General features: G+C 60.9%; 1 protein-coding gene across 1 annotated transcript; it reads left to right on the top strand.

Annotated features, from left to right (window-relative positions):
- The first annotated feature begins 1155 nt into the window (after positions 1–1155).
- Positions 1156–12381, top strand: PLIN4 (perilipin 4). The gene is made up of 7 exons (XM_069480277.1): positions 1156–1402; positions 1904–2036; positions 2788–2849; positions 5261–8420; positions 8533–8720; positions 9565–9654; positions 9733–12381. The coding sequence occupies exons 1-7, from the start codon at positions 1352–1354 to the stop codon at positions 10063–10065; spliced, it is 4017 nt and encodes a 1338-aa protein (XP_069336378.1). The 5' UTR covers positions 1156–1351; the 3' UTR covers positions 10066–12381.
- Positions 12382–12400: the final 19 nt, after the last annotated feature.

A 12400-nucleotide genomic window follows, 5' to 3' on the forward strand; every position in this document is an offset into this window, starting at 1 on the left:
CCTGGCCGGGTTCCCACTGCTAGGGTGCCCACAGCTCTGCTGGTGGTCTGCCCCTTCCTGCTCGGGAAACCTCCTGTGCCTCTCAGAGACCCCATTTGTGCCTGGGCAGTGCTAGGTTAAGGTTTGCAGAGTGTCTGCTGGTGCCAGGCACTGGGGTAGACAGAACACACGTAGGAGCCCATTTCACGCTCCCAACCACCCGGGGAGTTGGTCCATTTAGCCATTCATTCATTCATTCATTTAGGGACAGGGTCTCACTCTGTCACCCAGGCTGGAGTGCAGTGGTGCGATCACACCTCACTGCAGCCTTCAACTCCTGGCCTCAGCAATCCTCTTGCCTCAGCCTCCTGAGTAGCTGGGACTACAAGTGTGTGCCACCATGTCCTGCTAACTTTTACATTTTGTTTTAAAGATGGGGTCTTGCTATATTGCCCAGGCTGGTCTTAGACTCCTGGGCTCAAGCAATCCTCCTGCCTCAGCCTCCTAGAGTGCTGGGATTCTAGGTGTGAGCCACCACTTGTGGCCCCAAACATTTAAGTGCTGAATGTGTGCCAGGCACTGTCCTAGGTGCAGGTGACACAATAGGGAACAAAACAGGCTTGATGCAGGTGAGGGACCGTGGGAGCTGTGTGAGTAGCTGGGGGAGGGTACTCCAGGCAGAGGGCACAGCCCTGTGCAAAGGCCCTGGGGCAGGACCACGCCTGGGGTGTTGGAAGAATAGGGAAAGGGACCCTTGTGGCTGGAGTGAAGTGGGGGGTAGTGCAGGGGGGAAGCAGGACTTCGCGAGCCACAGTGAGGAGTCTGGAAGGGGAAACTGAGGCACAAAGAAGGCAACTGGCCAGGGTGTCCCAGCGAGGCAGGGATCTGGACGGGCACACCACCAGGGTGGGCGCACCACCCCAAGGACGGAAACTGGAGGGTGCAGGGGGTGTCCCGGAGGCACAGGAGGGGGGCACAGCTGGCCCGTGAGTGCCTCAGCCGCGTGGGCAGGGAGCAGGCAAAAGGTGCTGGGCCGGGGCCCACGCTGGGCACGTGACTGCCCAGGCTGCCCGCCGCCTCCCCCCGCCCCCGGCCGAGCCCATTGGCCGCCTGCCCCTGCCTGCTGGGACCATGCCTGCCCCAGGCCCTATAAGGCCTGGGAGCCGCCAGCAGAGCCAGCTGCCAGCCGAGCAGCCCGTCGCTCTGAGGGACCCCACGCAGTCTAAGTGCGCGGGGACAAGTCTGTCCCTGGTGACGCTGGGGCGAGGCCAGGCCTCCAGGTCACTGCCTGGGGGGACGGTGTGGAGCAGGAGGCCCAGGACCTCCCATTCACGCACCTTCTCTGCCCCCTTCCAGCCACTCAGGCACCACCATGTCTTCTCCGGACAAAGGCAGCCAGGACCCCCCCAAACCCAAGGGCAAGGTAAGGGACGCAAGGGAGGGACAGATCCCTGCTAGGGCCTGGAGACCCCTGGAGCCTCAGGAAGGTGACCTCCACTGTCCTGGGGCCCAGAGTCCAGAGAGAGCCTTCCCCCGTGGGGCGGGAGGGCTCTGGGAGCCACGATGCCAACTCTTCCCTCCTGTCCCAAGCTGGGGCAGAGGGCTCACTCGACCTCAGCGCCTTCTCCACAGTTCAACCTTAGGCCAGCCTCGGCCCCTTTCTGAGCCTCAGTTTCCCCATTTGTGCAATGGGGTTAGGAAGGAAAAGCTCTTTGGGGACTTGGGAGATGCCCTTTTCCTCTAGGAGGCAGGCTGAACCTGCCCATTGTCCAGCGAGGAAACTGAGGCTCAGAGTGGCTTCAACACTTTTCCGGGGTTGCCCAGGGGCGAGGGACCGGGACAGCGTTGGGCTGAATGATGTGTCTTCCCACCCCGTCCCTGTCTTGGCCTGGCCCGGCTCAAGCCACCCTCCCCACCCCCGCAGACCCTGAGCAGCTTCCTGGGGTCCCTGCCTGGCTTCAGTTCTGCCCGGAACCTGGTGGCCAATGCCCACAGCTCAGCGAGAGAAGTCTGGCCAACCACCGACCCCGCGGGTGCCCCTGCCGCCCAGGCTCAGGGTGAGTGGACAACCCAACAGTGGGAGCCTCTGCGGGTGGACCCAGGAGCCCCTCACGTGTGCCCACGTGGTCTCATTAGACATGAGGAGGCTGGCACACCCGCTTAGTGCCAGACGGGGAAACTGAGGCTTCATGGGGGAGTCACCCAAGGAGGTATAACCAGCAAAAGTGGGGTTGGAACCAGGCCTGTCTCACTACAACGCCCCCCTCACCCTGTTTCTGATGTACCATGGACCACTGGGGTGCTCTGCATGTCCCTCCCCTGGGGTCACAAAGCCAGGCACCGGGGGCTGCTGCAGGGAGCCTGGGGTTGGGGTGGCCGCCCGGGCTGGGCCCCGCTCTGGGCCGAGAGCCCCAGGCAGCTGACTTCTGCTCCACATACCTTGCCCTGCGATGGGCAGCTGGCAGCTGCGGCGGGGGCGGGGCAGGTGGGGCAGGGCCTCCCCCCACCCCACCAGGCTGTGGGGGCCCCGGACCTCAGGGTGGGCGTCCAGCACCCAGGCCCAGCAGAGAAAACTCCACAGGGCCCTGCTCCAGGGGCCTGCAGCCTCAGGGGGTCGAGGGAGCCCCTGGCAGGGTGGGTGGCTGAGCCTGGCTGGTGGCTGTGGAAGTCACCTCCTGCCATCCCTGGCAGGGCGGCTGGGACATTCCTGACCTTTCGGGCTGTGCCCGGCAATTGCGCAATGGGCACCAGAGCGGGTGATCCCAACTGGCGTCCCTCGTCCTCCCTAACCAGCCCCTGTCCCCGCAGCGGCCACCAACCCAGAGCAGATGGCGAAGGGCATGGAGAAGCCACCACAGCCTTCGGAAAAGGTGAGGGCCCCTCGAGCCCGGTCTGAGACCCTGGGGGGCCCCCTCCTGGGACGTTTCAGTCCTTCCCACCTGGGGGTCGCCATAGCCAAGTAGAAGGCAGACACACCCCTGGTGGCCTGCCTGGGGGCTGCAGGCGCAGCCTTCCTGTCTGTGAAATGGGTGCAATGCTGCCTCACTTCCCAGCGCGGTGAGACGGTCTGCTAACCCATGCCTAGGACGGCACGACCAAAATGCCGGCAACGTGCTCTCTGGGTGTCAGGCTCCTTGCTAAGCACTTCTCATAGTTAATCCTCCCAAGGGAGTGACAGTGCCCCACACAACGTAAGCACAGAGACGTTGAGCCACTTGCTGGAGATCACACAGTGAGACCTAGTAGAGATTTGAACCTTGGACAGTCGGGCTGAACAGTGACCTATGCTACGTCCACCCTCGGTCCTGGGTAACTGGGGGGCACTGGCCTTATCACTGTCCCCAAGGCCCGGCCAAGCGGAGGGGCTGATCTGGGACAGCAGGAGGCCAAATGAACAGCGAGGCCTTGGGACAATTCTTCTGCCCGACACACACCCCCACTTGGTGTCTCCCATGACTCCCCTCTGCCCGCAGCACCTGCCGGATCAGAGGATCTCAGAGGGCCCCCCGGCAGCTGGGCCCCCGCTTTGTGCACTGCCCCACTCCTCCGTGCTAGCACCAATTAAGCACCTACTACATGCGAAGTGCTTCGGGCACCTTGACTCATCTGCACCATCCCTGAAGGAGGAACTGTTGTAATCTGAAGTTTTCAGATGAAGATTAGGCCCAGAGAGGGGATGTGGCTCGCCTAAGGTCACAAAGCAAGTGCACAAAAGAGAGGTGGGATTTGAACCCAGGTCTCTCCAGCTAAAGAGCCCAGGGTGCTCACCTGCGCCAAGGCTGGGCAGGAGTCACGTGGTGAGAATATAATTCCAGGGCTCCCCAACCTCAATACTAAAGCTATTTGGGGCAGGATCGTTCTCTGGGGTGGGGCGTCCTGGGCACTGCAGGGCACTGAGCAGCGTCCCTGCCTCCACCCACCCCATGCCAGGAGCACCCCTCGGTTGTGACAACCACAGATGTCCCCAGACATCTCCCGGTGTCCTTCGGGCGACAGAACCGCCCCATTTGAGAACCACTGAATTAAAAACAGCACACTCGGGGTGACACCTGAGTGGTGGTAACTTGTAGGCCGTCAGCCCCTCTGTTTAGTTAGGTTAAACTGCCCTTTGATCAAAACTGATTAAAGTCGATGAGGTCCCGTGGCTCAACCTAATGCCTATCTCTGTACTTTCTTGGTTATTACTTTTATTTTTGTAAAACTTTTATTATTTCGGGGTATGTTTGTTTTTGATTTTGTTTTTGAGCCAGGGTATCCCTCTATGGCCCAGGCCGGAGTGCAGTGGCGTCATCATAGCTCACTGTAGTCTCCGACTCCTGGGCTCAAGTGATCCTCCTGCCTCAGCCTCCCAAGCAGCTGGGCCCACAGGTGCAGCCACTGTACCTGGCTGATTTTTCTATTTTTTGTAGTGCCCAGCCTGGTTATTATTTTTCTAAACCTTTTTTTTTTTTTTTTTGAGACAGAGTCTCACTCTGTTGCCCAGGCTAGAGTGAGTGCCGTGGCGTCAGCCTAGCTCACAGCAACCTCAGACTCCTGGGCTCAAGCGATCCTCCTGTCTCAGCCTCCCGAGTAGCTGGGACTACAGGCATGCACCACCATGCCCGGCTAATTTTTTCTATATATATTTTTAGCTGTCCATATAATTTCTTTCTATTTTTAGTAGAGATGGGGTCTCGCTCTTGCTCAGGCTGGTCTCGAACTCCTGAGCTCAAACGATCCGCCCACCTCGGCCTCCCAGAGTGCTAGGATTACAGGCGTGAGCCACCGCGCCCGGCCCCCGGCCTATTTTTCTAAACCTTGATTCACTTGAACACATTAATTTTAATAAGCAATTTGGTCTCCACAGCGTTAGTAGGAAACCAGGTTCAAAATTTGCCATGAACAGAGAATAGGCAAGATGAAAAAATCTTGAATTCTATGACTTGCATGGAGCCAGGCCATGGGACCTTGGCCTTGGCAAGGGCTCGAGAGGAGTCACAGGACCTGCTGGTATTAACGAGATATCTACTGATGCAGGGGGTGGGAGCGAGGAGGAGGGAATTGTGGGGCACTGTGATGCAGAGCCCATGAATTTGTGTCCTGCAGAGCCACTGCGTGGGGAGTGTCCCAGGGGGGTGTCCTTTTGGGGATGGGGGGAGGGAGAAGCAGCTCATTTTTCAGGGAGGTGGGGCCTCTAGGTGACTGCGGTCCTCCCCATAGGGCACATGAGGGAGTCAGGAAGGTGAACGTCTGGGGAGAAGGTGGCTCTCGGTTCCTCCTAACCACCCATGTCCTTTCTCAGCAAATCGTGTCCGGTGCCAAAGACCTGGTGTGCTCCAAGATGACCAAGACCAAGGACACCTTCTCTTCTGGGGTGGCCAACGTGGTGGACGCGGCTAAGGGAGTGGTCCAGGGAGGCCTGGACACCACCCGATCTGCACTCACGGGCACCAAGGACGCAGTGTCCAGTGGGGTGACGGGGGCAGTGAACATGGCCAAAGGGACTGTCCAGACCGGCATGGACACCACCAAGACTGTCCTGACTGGCACCAAGAACACTGTCTGCAGTGGGGTGTCCAGTGCTGTGAATGTGGCCAAAGGAGCCGTCCAAGGGGGCCTGGACACCACCAAGTCTGTGGTCACGGGTACGAAAGACACAGTGTCCACTGGGGTGATGGGGGCAGTGAACATGGCCAAAGGGACTGTCCAGACTGGCATGGACACCACCAAGACCGTCCTGACCGGCACCAAGGACACCGTCTGCAGTGGGGTGACTGGTGCCGTGAACATGGCCAAAGGGACTATCCAGGGGGGCCTGGACACCACCAAGACTGTGCTGACTGGCACCAAAGATGCAGTGTCCAGTGGGGTGACGGGGGCAGTGAACTTGGCAAAAGGGACTGTCCAGACCGGCATGGACACCACCAAGACTGTCCTGACGGGTACCAAGAACACAGTCTGCAGTGGGGTGTCCGGTGCCGTGAATGTGGCCAAAGGGGCCGTCCAGGGGGGCCTGGACACCACCAAGACTGTGGTCATGGGTACGAAAGACACAGTGTCCACTGGGGTCATGGGGGCAGTGAACTTGGCCAAAGGAACCATCCAGACTGGTGTGGGCACCACCAAGACTGTGCTCACTGGCACGAAGGACACCGTCTCTAGTGGAGTGACCAGTGCCATGAATGTGGCCAAAGGGACTGTGCAGACTGGCCTGGACACCACCAAGACCGTGCTGACTGGCACCAAAGACACAGTGTCCACTGGGGTCATGGGGGCAGTGAACATGGCCAAAGGAACCGTCCAAACTGGTGTGGACACCACCAAGACTGTGCTGACAGGTACCAAGGACACTGTCTGCAGTGGGGTGACCGGTGCCATGAATGTGGCCAAAGGGGTCATCCAAGGGGGTCTGGACACCTCAAAGGCTGTCATCACTGGTACCAAGGACACAGTGTCCACTGGGGTGATGGGGGCAGTGAACTTGGCCAAAGGAACCGTCCAGACAGGTGTGGACACCACCAAAGCTGTCCTAACTGGTACCAAGGACACCCTCAGCAGTGGGGTGACTGGTGCCATGAACGTGGCAAAAGGGGCTGTTCAAGGGGGCCTGGACACCACCAAGACCGCGCTGACTGGCACCAAAGACACAGTGTCCACTGGGCTCACTGGGGCAGTGAACGTGGCCAAAGGGGCTGTCCAAACTGGGCTGAACACGACTCAAAATATCGCAACAGGTGCAAAGAACACCGTCTGCAGTGGGGTGTCCGGTGCTGTGAACATGGCCAAAGGGACTATCCAGACTGGCTTAGACACCACCAAGACCGTGCTGACTGGCACCAAAGACACAGTGTCCACTGGGCTCACTGGGGCAGTGAACTTGGCCAAAGGAACCATCCAGACTGGTGTGGGCACCACCAAGACTGTGCTCACTGGCACGAAGGACACCGTCTCTAGTGGACTGACCAGTGCCATGAATGTGGCCAAAGGGACTGTGCAGACTGGCCTGGACACCACCAAGACCGTGCTGACCGGCACCAAAGACACAGTGTCCACTGGGGTCATGGGGGCAGTGAACGTGGCCAAAGGAACCATCCAAACTGGTATGGACACCACCAAGACTGTGCTGACAGGTACCAAGGACACTGTCTGCAGTGGGGTGACCGGTGCCATGAATGTGGCCAAAGGGGCTGTGCAGACTGGCCTGGACACCACCAAGACCGTGCTGACTGGCACCAAAGACACAGTGTCCACTGGGCTCACTGGGGCAGTGAATGCAGCCAAAGGGACTGTCCAAACTGGTGTGGACACCACCAAGACTGTGCTGACAGGTACCAAGGACACCATCTGCAGTGGGGTGACCGGTGCCATGAATGTGGCCAAAGGAGCCGTCCAGGGGGGCCTGGACACCACCAAGACTGTTGTCACAGGCACCAAAGACGCAGTGTCCACTGGGGTGATGGGGTCAGTGAACGTGGCCAAAGGGGCTGTACAAACTGGGCTGAACACAACTCAAAATATCGCAACAGGTGCAAAGAACACAGTCTGCAGTGGGGTGTCTGGTGCTGTGAATGTGGCCAAAGGGACTATCCAGGGGGGCTTGGACACCACCAAGACCATGCTGACTGGCACCAAAGATGCAGTGTCCACTGGAGTGATGGGGGCAGTGAACTTGGTCAAAGGAACCATCCAGACTGGCGTGGACACCACCCAGACTGTGCTTACAGGTACCAAGGACACTGTCTGCAGTGGGGTGACCGGTGCCGTGAATGTGGCCAAAGGAGCCGTCCAGGGTGGCCTGGACACCACCAAGTCTGTGGTCACGGGTACGAAAGACGCAGTGTCCACTGGGCTCACTGGGGCAGTGAATGTGGCCAAAGGGACCGTCCAGACAAGTATGGACACCACCAAAGCTATCCTAACTGGTAGCAAGAACACCCTTGGCAGTGGGGTGACCGGTGCCGTGAACGTGGCCAAAGGGGCCGTCCAGGGGGGCATGGACACCACCAAGACCGCGCTGACCAGCACCAAAGATGCAGTGTCTGCTGGGCTCACTGGGGCAGGCCATGTGGCCACAGGGGCTGTCCACACTGGTCTCAGCACCATCCGGAACTGGTTACCTGGTAACCAGGACATCATGCGGGGTGAACATTCCAGTTGCAGGACCGCAGACAACGGAGGGGAACACACCACCCTGAGCCCCCGAGAGGCCCTGACCGTGGGGGTCTCCAGCCCTCCAGCCTCGCCCTGTGCAGGCCTGGAGCTTGCCCAGGAAGCCACAGCCGCCACCAAGGGCCTTGCGTGTGATGTGGCCACATTCCCCCAAGAAGCCACCCCGGGCACGGGGGATGTGGGGCACCTGGCAGCCACGTGCGGCCCCAAAGGAGCCATGAGCTTTGCGGCACTGCGGGATGAGTTGGAGGGGATAGGGGAGATCTTCCACCCCATGAGCGCCACGGAGCAAGGTGAGGTGCCAGGGAGGGGCATGCCCCATCTGGAGCTGGGTCCCCCGGGCTGGTGCCATGCCCAGAGGCCCCAAGGGGCTTCTTGGATTGAGCCGTGCGCCTCCCTCTGCAGCTGAGCTGGCTGCCTCTGAGCCTGGACCGAAGGTGCTCTCAGCTGACCAGGGAAGCTACTTCGTCCGGTTAGGCGACCTGACCCCGGGCTTCCGCCAGCGGGCATTTGAACATGCCGTGAGCCAACTGCAGCACAGCCAGTTCCAAGCCAGGGACGCCCTGGCGCAGCTGGAGGACTGCTGCAGCCTGGTAAGAGCTCTCCCTGTCCTGTAAGTGCTTCTTAGAGTCCCTGCAGGGCCCCAGAGAACAACCCGGTCCCAGTGTCCATGGCGCCCAGGAGGAGACCTGAGTTAACTGTTTTGAAAATTATTCAGGTTGCTCCCTGCTCACCCCGGACACCAGTGTAGACCAGGTGACCCCTGGGACTTCCCTCCTCTATCCCTCCCCACTTAGGTGTAGATTTAAACATGTGCAGCCTCCTAGGACCTCAGCAGGGCAGGGGACCGTGGGACGCAGGGGACCGTGGGACACAGGGTCCCGTGGGGGGTCAGTGGAATCCCCTAACCCAGGGGGTCTCACCTGGAGTGATTCTGCCCTCAGGGGACACTTGGTGGGTGTCTGGGGACACCTGTGGTTGTCACGACTGGGTTGGGAGCTCCCGGCATGAACTGGGTGGAGGCAGGGACGCTGCTCAGCACCTGCAGCGCCCAGGACGCCCCCATCTCAGAGAACGATCCGGCCCCAAATGTCCACAGTGCCAAGGGCACGTCAGTCCTTGGGACCCCTGGCATACCTCACCTCACTGCAGCCACCCCCAGCGTTTTGAGCTGAGGGGGTGACAAGACCCCAACGACGTTATGTTCCTTCGTCTCCCTGAGCTTACGGGGAACCCAGATGACTGCCTCCTCACACAAGCCACCAGGGTGCGACTGACTCTAGACTCGTGGCCTCTCCACCTGCCTCGGCTCGGGAAAGGTTGGGACACAAAGTCCCTAGGCCAGGACTTCGAGCGCCTCCCCTGGTCCCTGGGAGGGAGCATGACAGGGCCTTGCCAAGAGGCCATCATCTCCCCTGCTGGGTTCTCTCTTTCCAGATTGAAGAGGCCAAACAGGCTCCTGACAGGCAGCCCCTGCATCTGGGCCGGGGCTCGAACACCACCATGGAGGACACTGGTATCCAGGAGGTGCGTCCAGTGAGGGCTGAGGTCCCCCCACCCCCTTGCTGGTCCCCCTTACCCTCACCTGGCACCTTCCTCCCGCAGGAGCAGGATGCCGGGGCTCTGTCCAGGGTCTGCGGCCTCGCCCGGCAGCTGCACACGGCCTACAGCAGCCTGGCCTCTGGCCTCCAGGGCCTGCCCACGGAGCTCCAGCAGCAGGTCGGGCGGGCGAGGCACAGCCTGTGCGAGCTCTACGGCATCGTGAGCTCCGCTGGCTGTGTGGAGGAGCTGTCGGCAGAGCGCCTGGCCCAGAGCCGTGAGGGCGTGCGCCAGGCGTGGCAGGGGCTGGAAGCGCTGCTGGAGGACGTGCAGCACAGCCCCCCGCTTGGCTGGCTGGTGGGGCCCTTTGCCTCGGCCCCGGCTGGGCAGCAGCTGTAGATCCTGCAGACCAGGGCACAGGGGCCTCCCTGCCTGGCCCAAGCAGCCTCCTCTGAACCTCCCCCACCGCCCCCCGGCCCCAGGCCCAGCCCCAGCTTGGCTCCCCAAAGCCCTAGACCCTGGGGGCTGGAGCGGACCCAGTGAGGAGGCCATGGAGGCAGTGACCCGAGTCTAGCCGCGCCATGGCCCTTGCTCTAGGCCTGCCTGTACCTGCCGCCTCTCCCCAAGCACTGCTGCCCCTCTCCTGCCCTAGGAGCCCAAGGTCGCTAAGACCACAGGCCAATGACCTTCCCTCAAACACGGAGTGAGCACTGAGATTAGGAAAGTGACGCAGAAACCTGCAAGCCTAGCAGGTCCTCCACGCCCCCCACTAGGAACACTTTCATCTTTAGGGGGGCTCTCTGGGCCCCACAGTCTGGTCCCGTAGCTGCCAGCCTAAACAGGTGATGCTGCTCCGTCCTCGCTCTGCATTCATGTCCCCTGGCCCTAACCAACTCTCTACTCTGGGGGTCTGGAAGACCACGTTCCCTCGTACCAGGATGCACGAGAAAATGCCACCTTCATCCTGGGCAGACTCCTGCTGCCTCTGCCGAGCCCTGGTGTGGCCAAGAGAAGGGTTTTCACCGGGACAGAGTTGCCAGGAGCCTTTGCACTGGCCTGGCTCAAGGACTGCACAACTTGGAGAGGTGGGGAGTGGTGACCAAACTAGCTGCTTCCTGCTTCCAGCCACTTACCACAGGGCCACCACTGGTGCACACACCCGAGGCTCTGTGGCCCCTCAGGAGGCTGGGCCCAGAGGCTGCCACTAAAGAACATGAACAAAGGGCTTCCCTGCAGGGCACGGAGTGCACGGGGTATCTGACAAGACCTGCCCGACACGCTATGTGCACTCAGAGCTGGAGCCCAGGGCTGGCTCAGCCGAGGAAGCCCAGTGTGCCTGGGGCAGCCCCCTCCTCCCCTGCACCCTCTCCCTAGGTCCTTGGGGCGGCCCAAGACAGGGGCGGCTGCAGGAGGACGCTGGGTCTGAGAGGTTGGGAGGCTGTGGCCTTCAGACACGGCGGGCAGTGAACCCACCCGCCGTACACGATCCCATCCCTGTCCTGCTGCCCTGTGTGCCACGGAGATGACAGCTCAGGATGTCAGTGTACGAGACGCTCCATCACCAGCCACATGGCAGCGATCTCTGTGCGGCCCCCGCCTTCCCAGGAACCTCCACCGATGCTGACAAGCCCTAACCTGGCTGTCTCCCGCAGGCTCCCCCTTCTCAGAAAGTGACCCTGGTGCTCCCAGCTCCTAGGAGGTGCAGGATGGGCCAGCTCAGCCCAGAGGGGGCACTGTGGGCGCCAGGGGCTGTGAGGGGCCAGGCGGTGTGACAGCTCAGCCCTGAGCTGGGGAAGCTGGCACCTCGAGGACAGCCCCAGGTGACGGGCCATGACAAGGGATAGGGCAGGAAACCTTCCTGAGCCGCCTCCTCAGTCTGTCACACACAGTCACCAGAGACCACGACACTAGACACACTGTCATTTACAGACAACAGGCCTGGTAGCTTGGGCTCATGTCCATCCATGCCACCCACGGGGCAGGGCTCAGGACACCCCTTACCACACCATGGCCTGACTCCCGGCTGGGCTGCAGGGAACTCGGCCATCCCGAGCTGGGGGCCTTGAATGCCCAACTACTGTGTGCTGGGCTCCTCGCTAGGAGCCGTGCCCACCTCCCCCGCGTGAACCCATACAACAGTACTGTGAGCTGGGGTCAACCCCCTCACATAGACGAGGAAAGAGAAGCCCAGGATGGGAGGTCCCCTGCCCAAGTGAGCTGACACGCAGCCGGATGAGTCAAGGCCTCCCTCACGGCCCCTGAACGTTGAAGACAATGGACAACTCACAACATCCCTGGCCTGAATGCCCTGAGCTGCCTGGGTGCCCAGAGCCACCTGCAGCCTGGGCAGAAAGGACAACAGCCGAGTCAGGGAGGGAGGCGGGGGCTTCGAGGGAAGGCACAGTCCCCACCCTCCTGGCCCAGCTGCACCTCTGTCCTCTCCAGCATCTGTTCCTGCTCGCCCCGTGGGGCACTGCCACACGTGGGAAAGGTCAAACCATGGGCTCTGGTTGAGCTGCGAAGTCTAGACATTTTTATTTCTCCCTCATTCCTTCTAGAAAAGCCTCGCTCCTGCCCCCTCTCCTTTCACAATCTGCCCCGTGGGGTTGGGCTGGGCCTGGAGCTCATGGTGGCCCAAAGGCTGAATCCTTTGTCCCCAAACGGGCCCTGTGACAGCTGCAAACGGCTCCCAGCTCCAGCCCCAGCTGCACTGGCAATGCTAGAAAACCAAGCC

The sequence above is a fragment of the Eulemur rufifrons genome, chromosome 2, assembly GCF_041146395.1.
Source record: "Eulemur rufifrons isolate Redbay chromosome 2, OSU_ERuf_1, whole genome shotgun sequence".
Taxonomy (NCBI): Eukaryota; Metazoa; Chordata; class Mammalia; order Primates; family Lemuridae; genus Eulemur; species Eulemur rufifrons.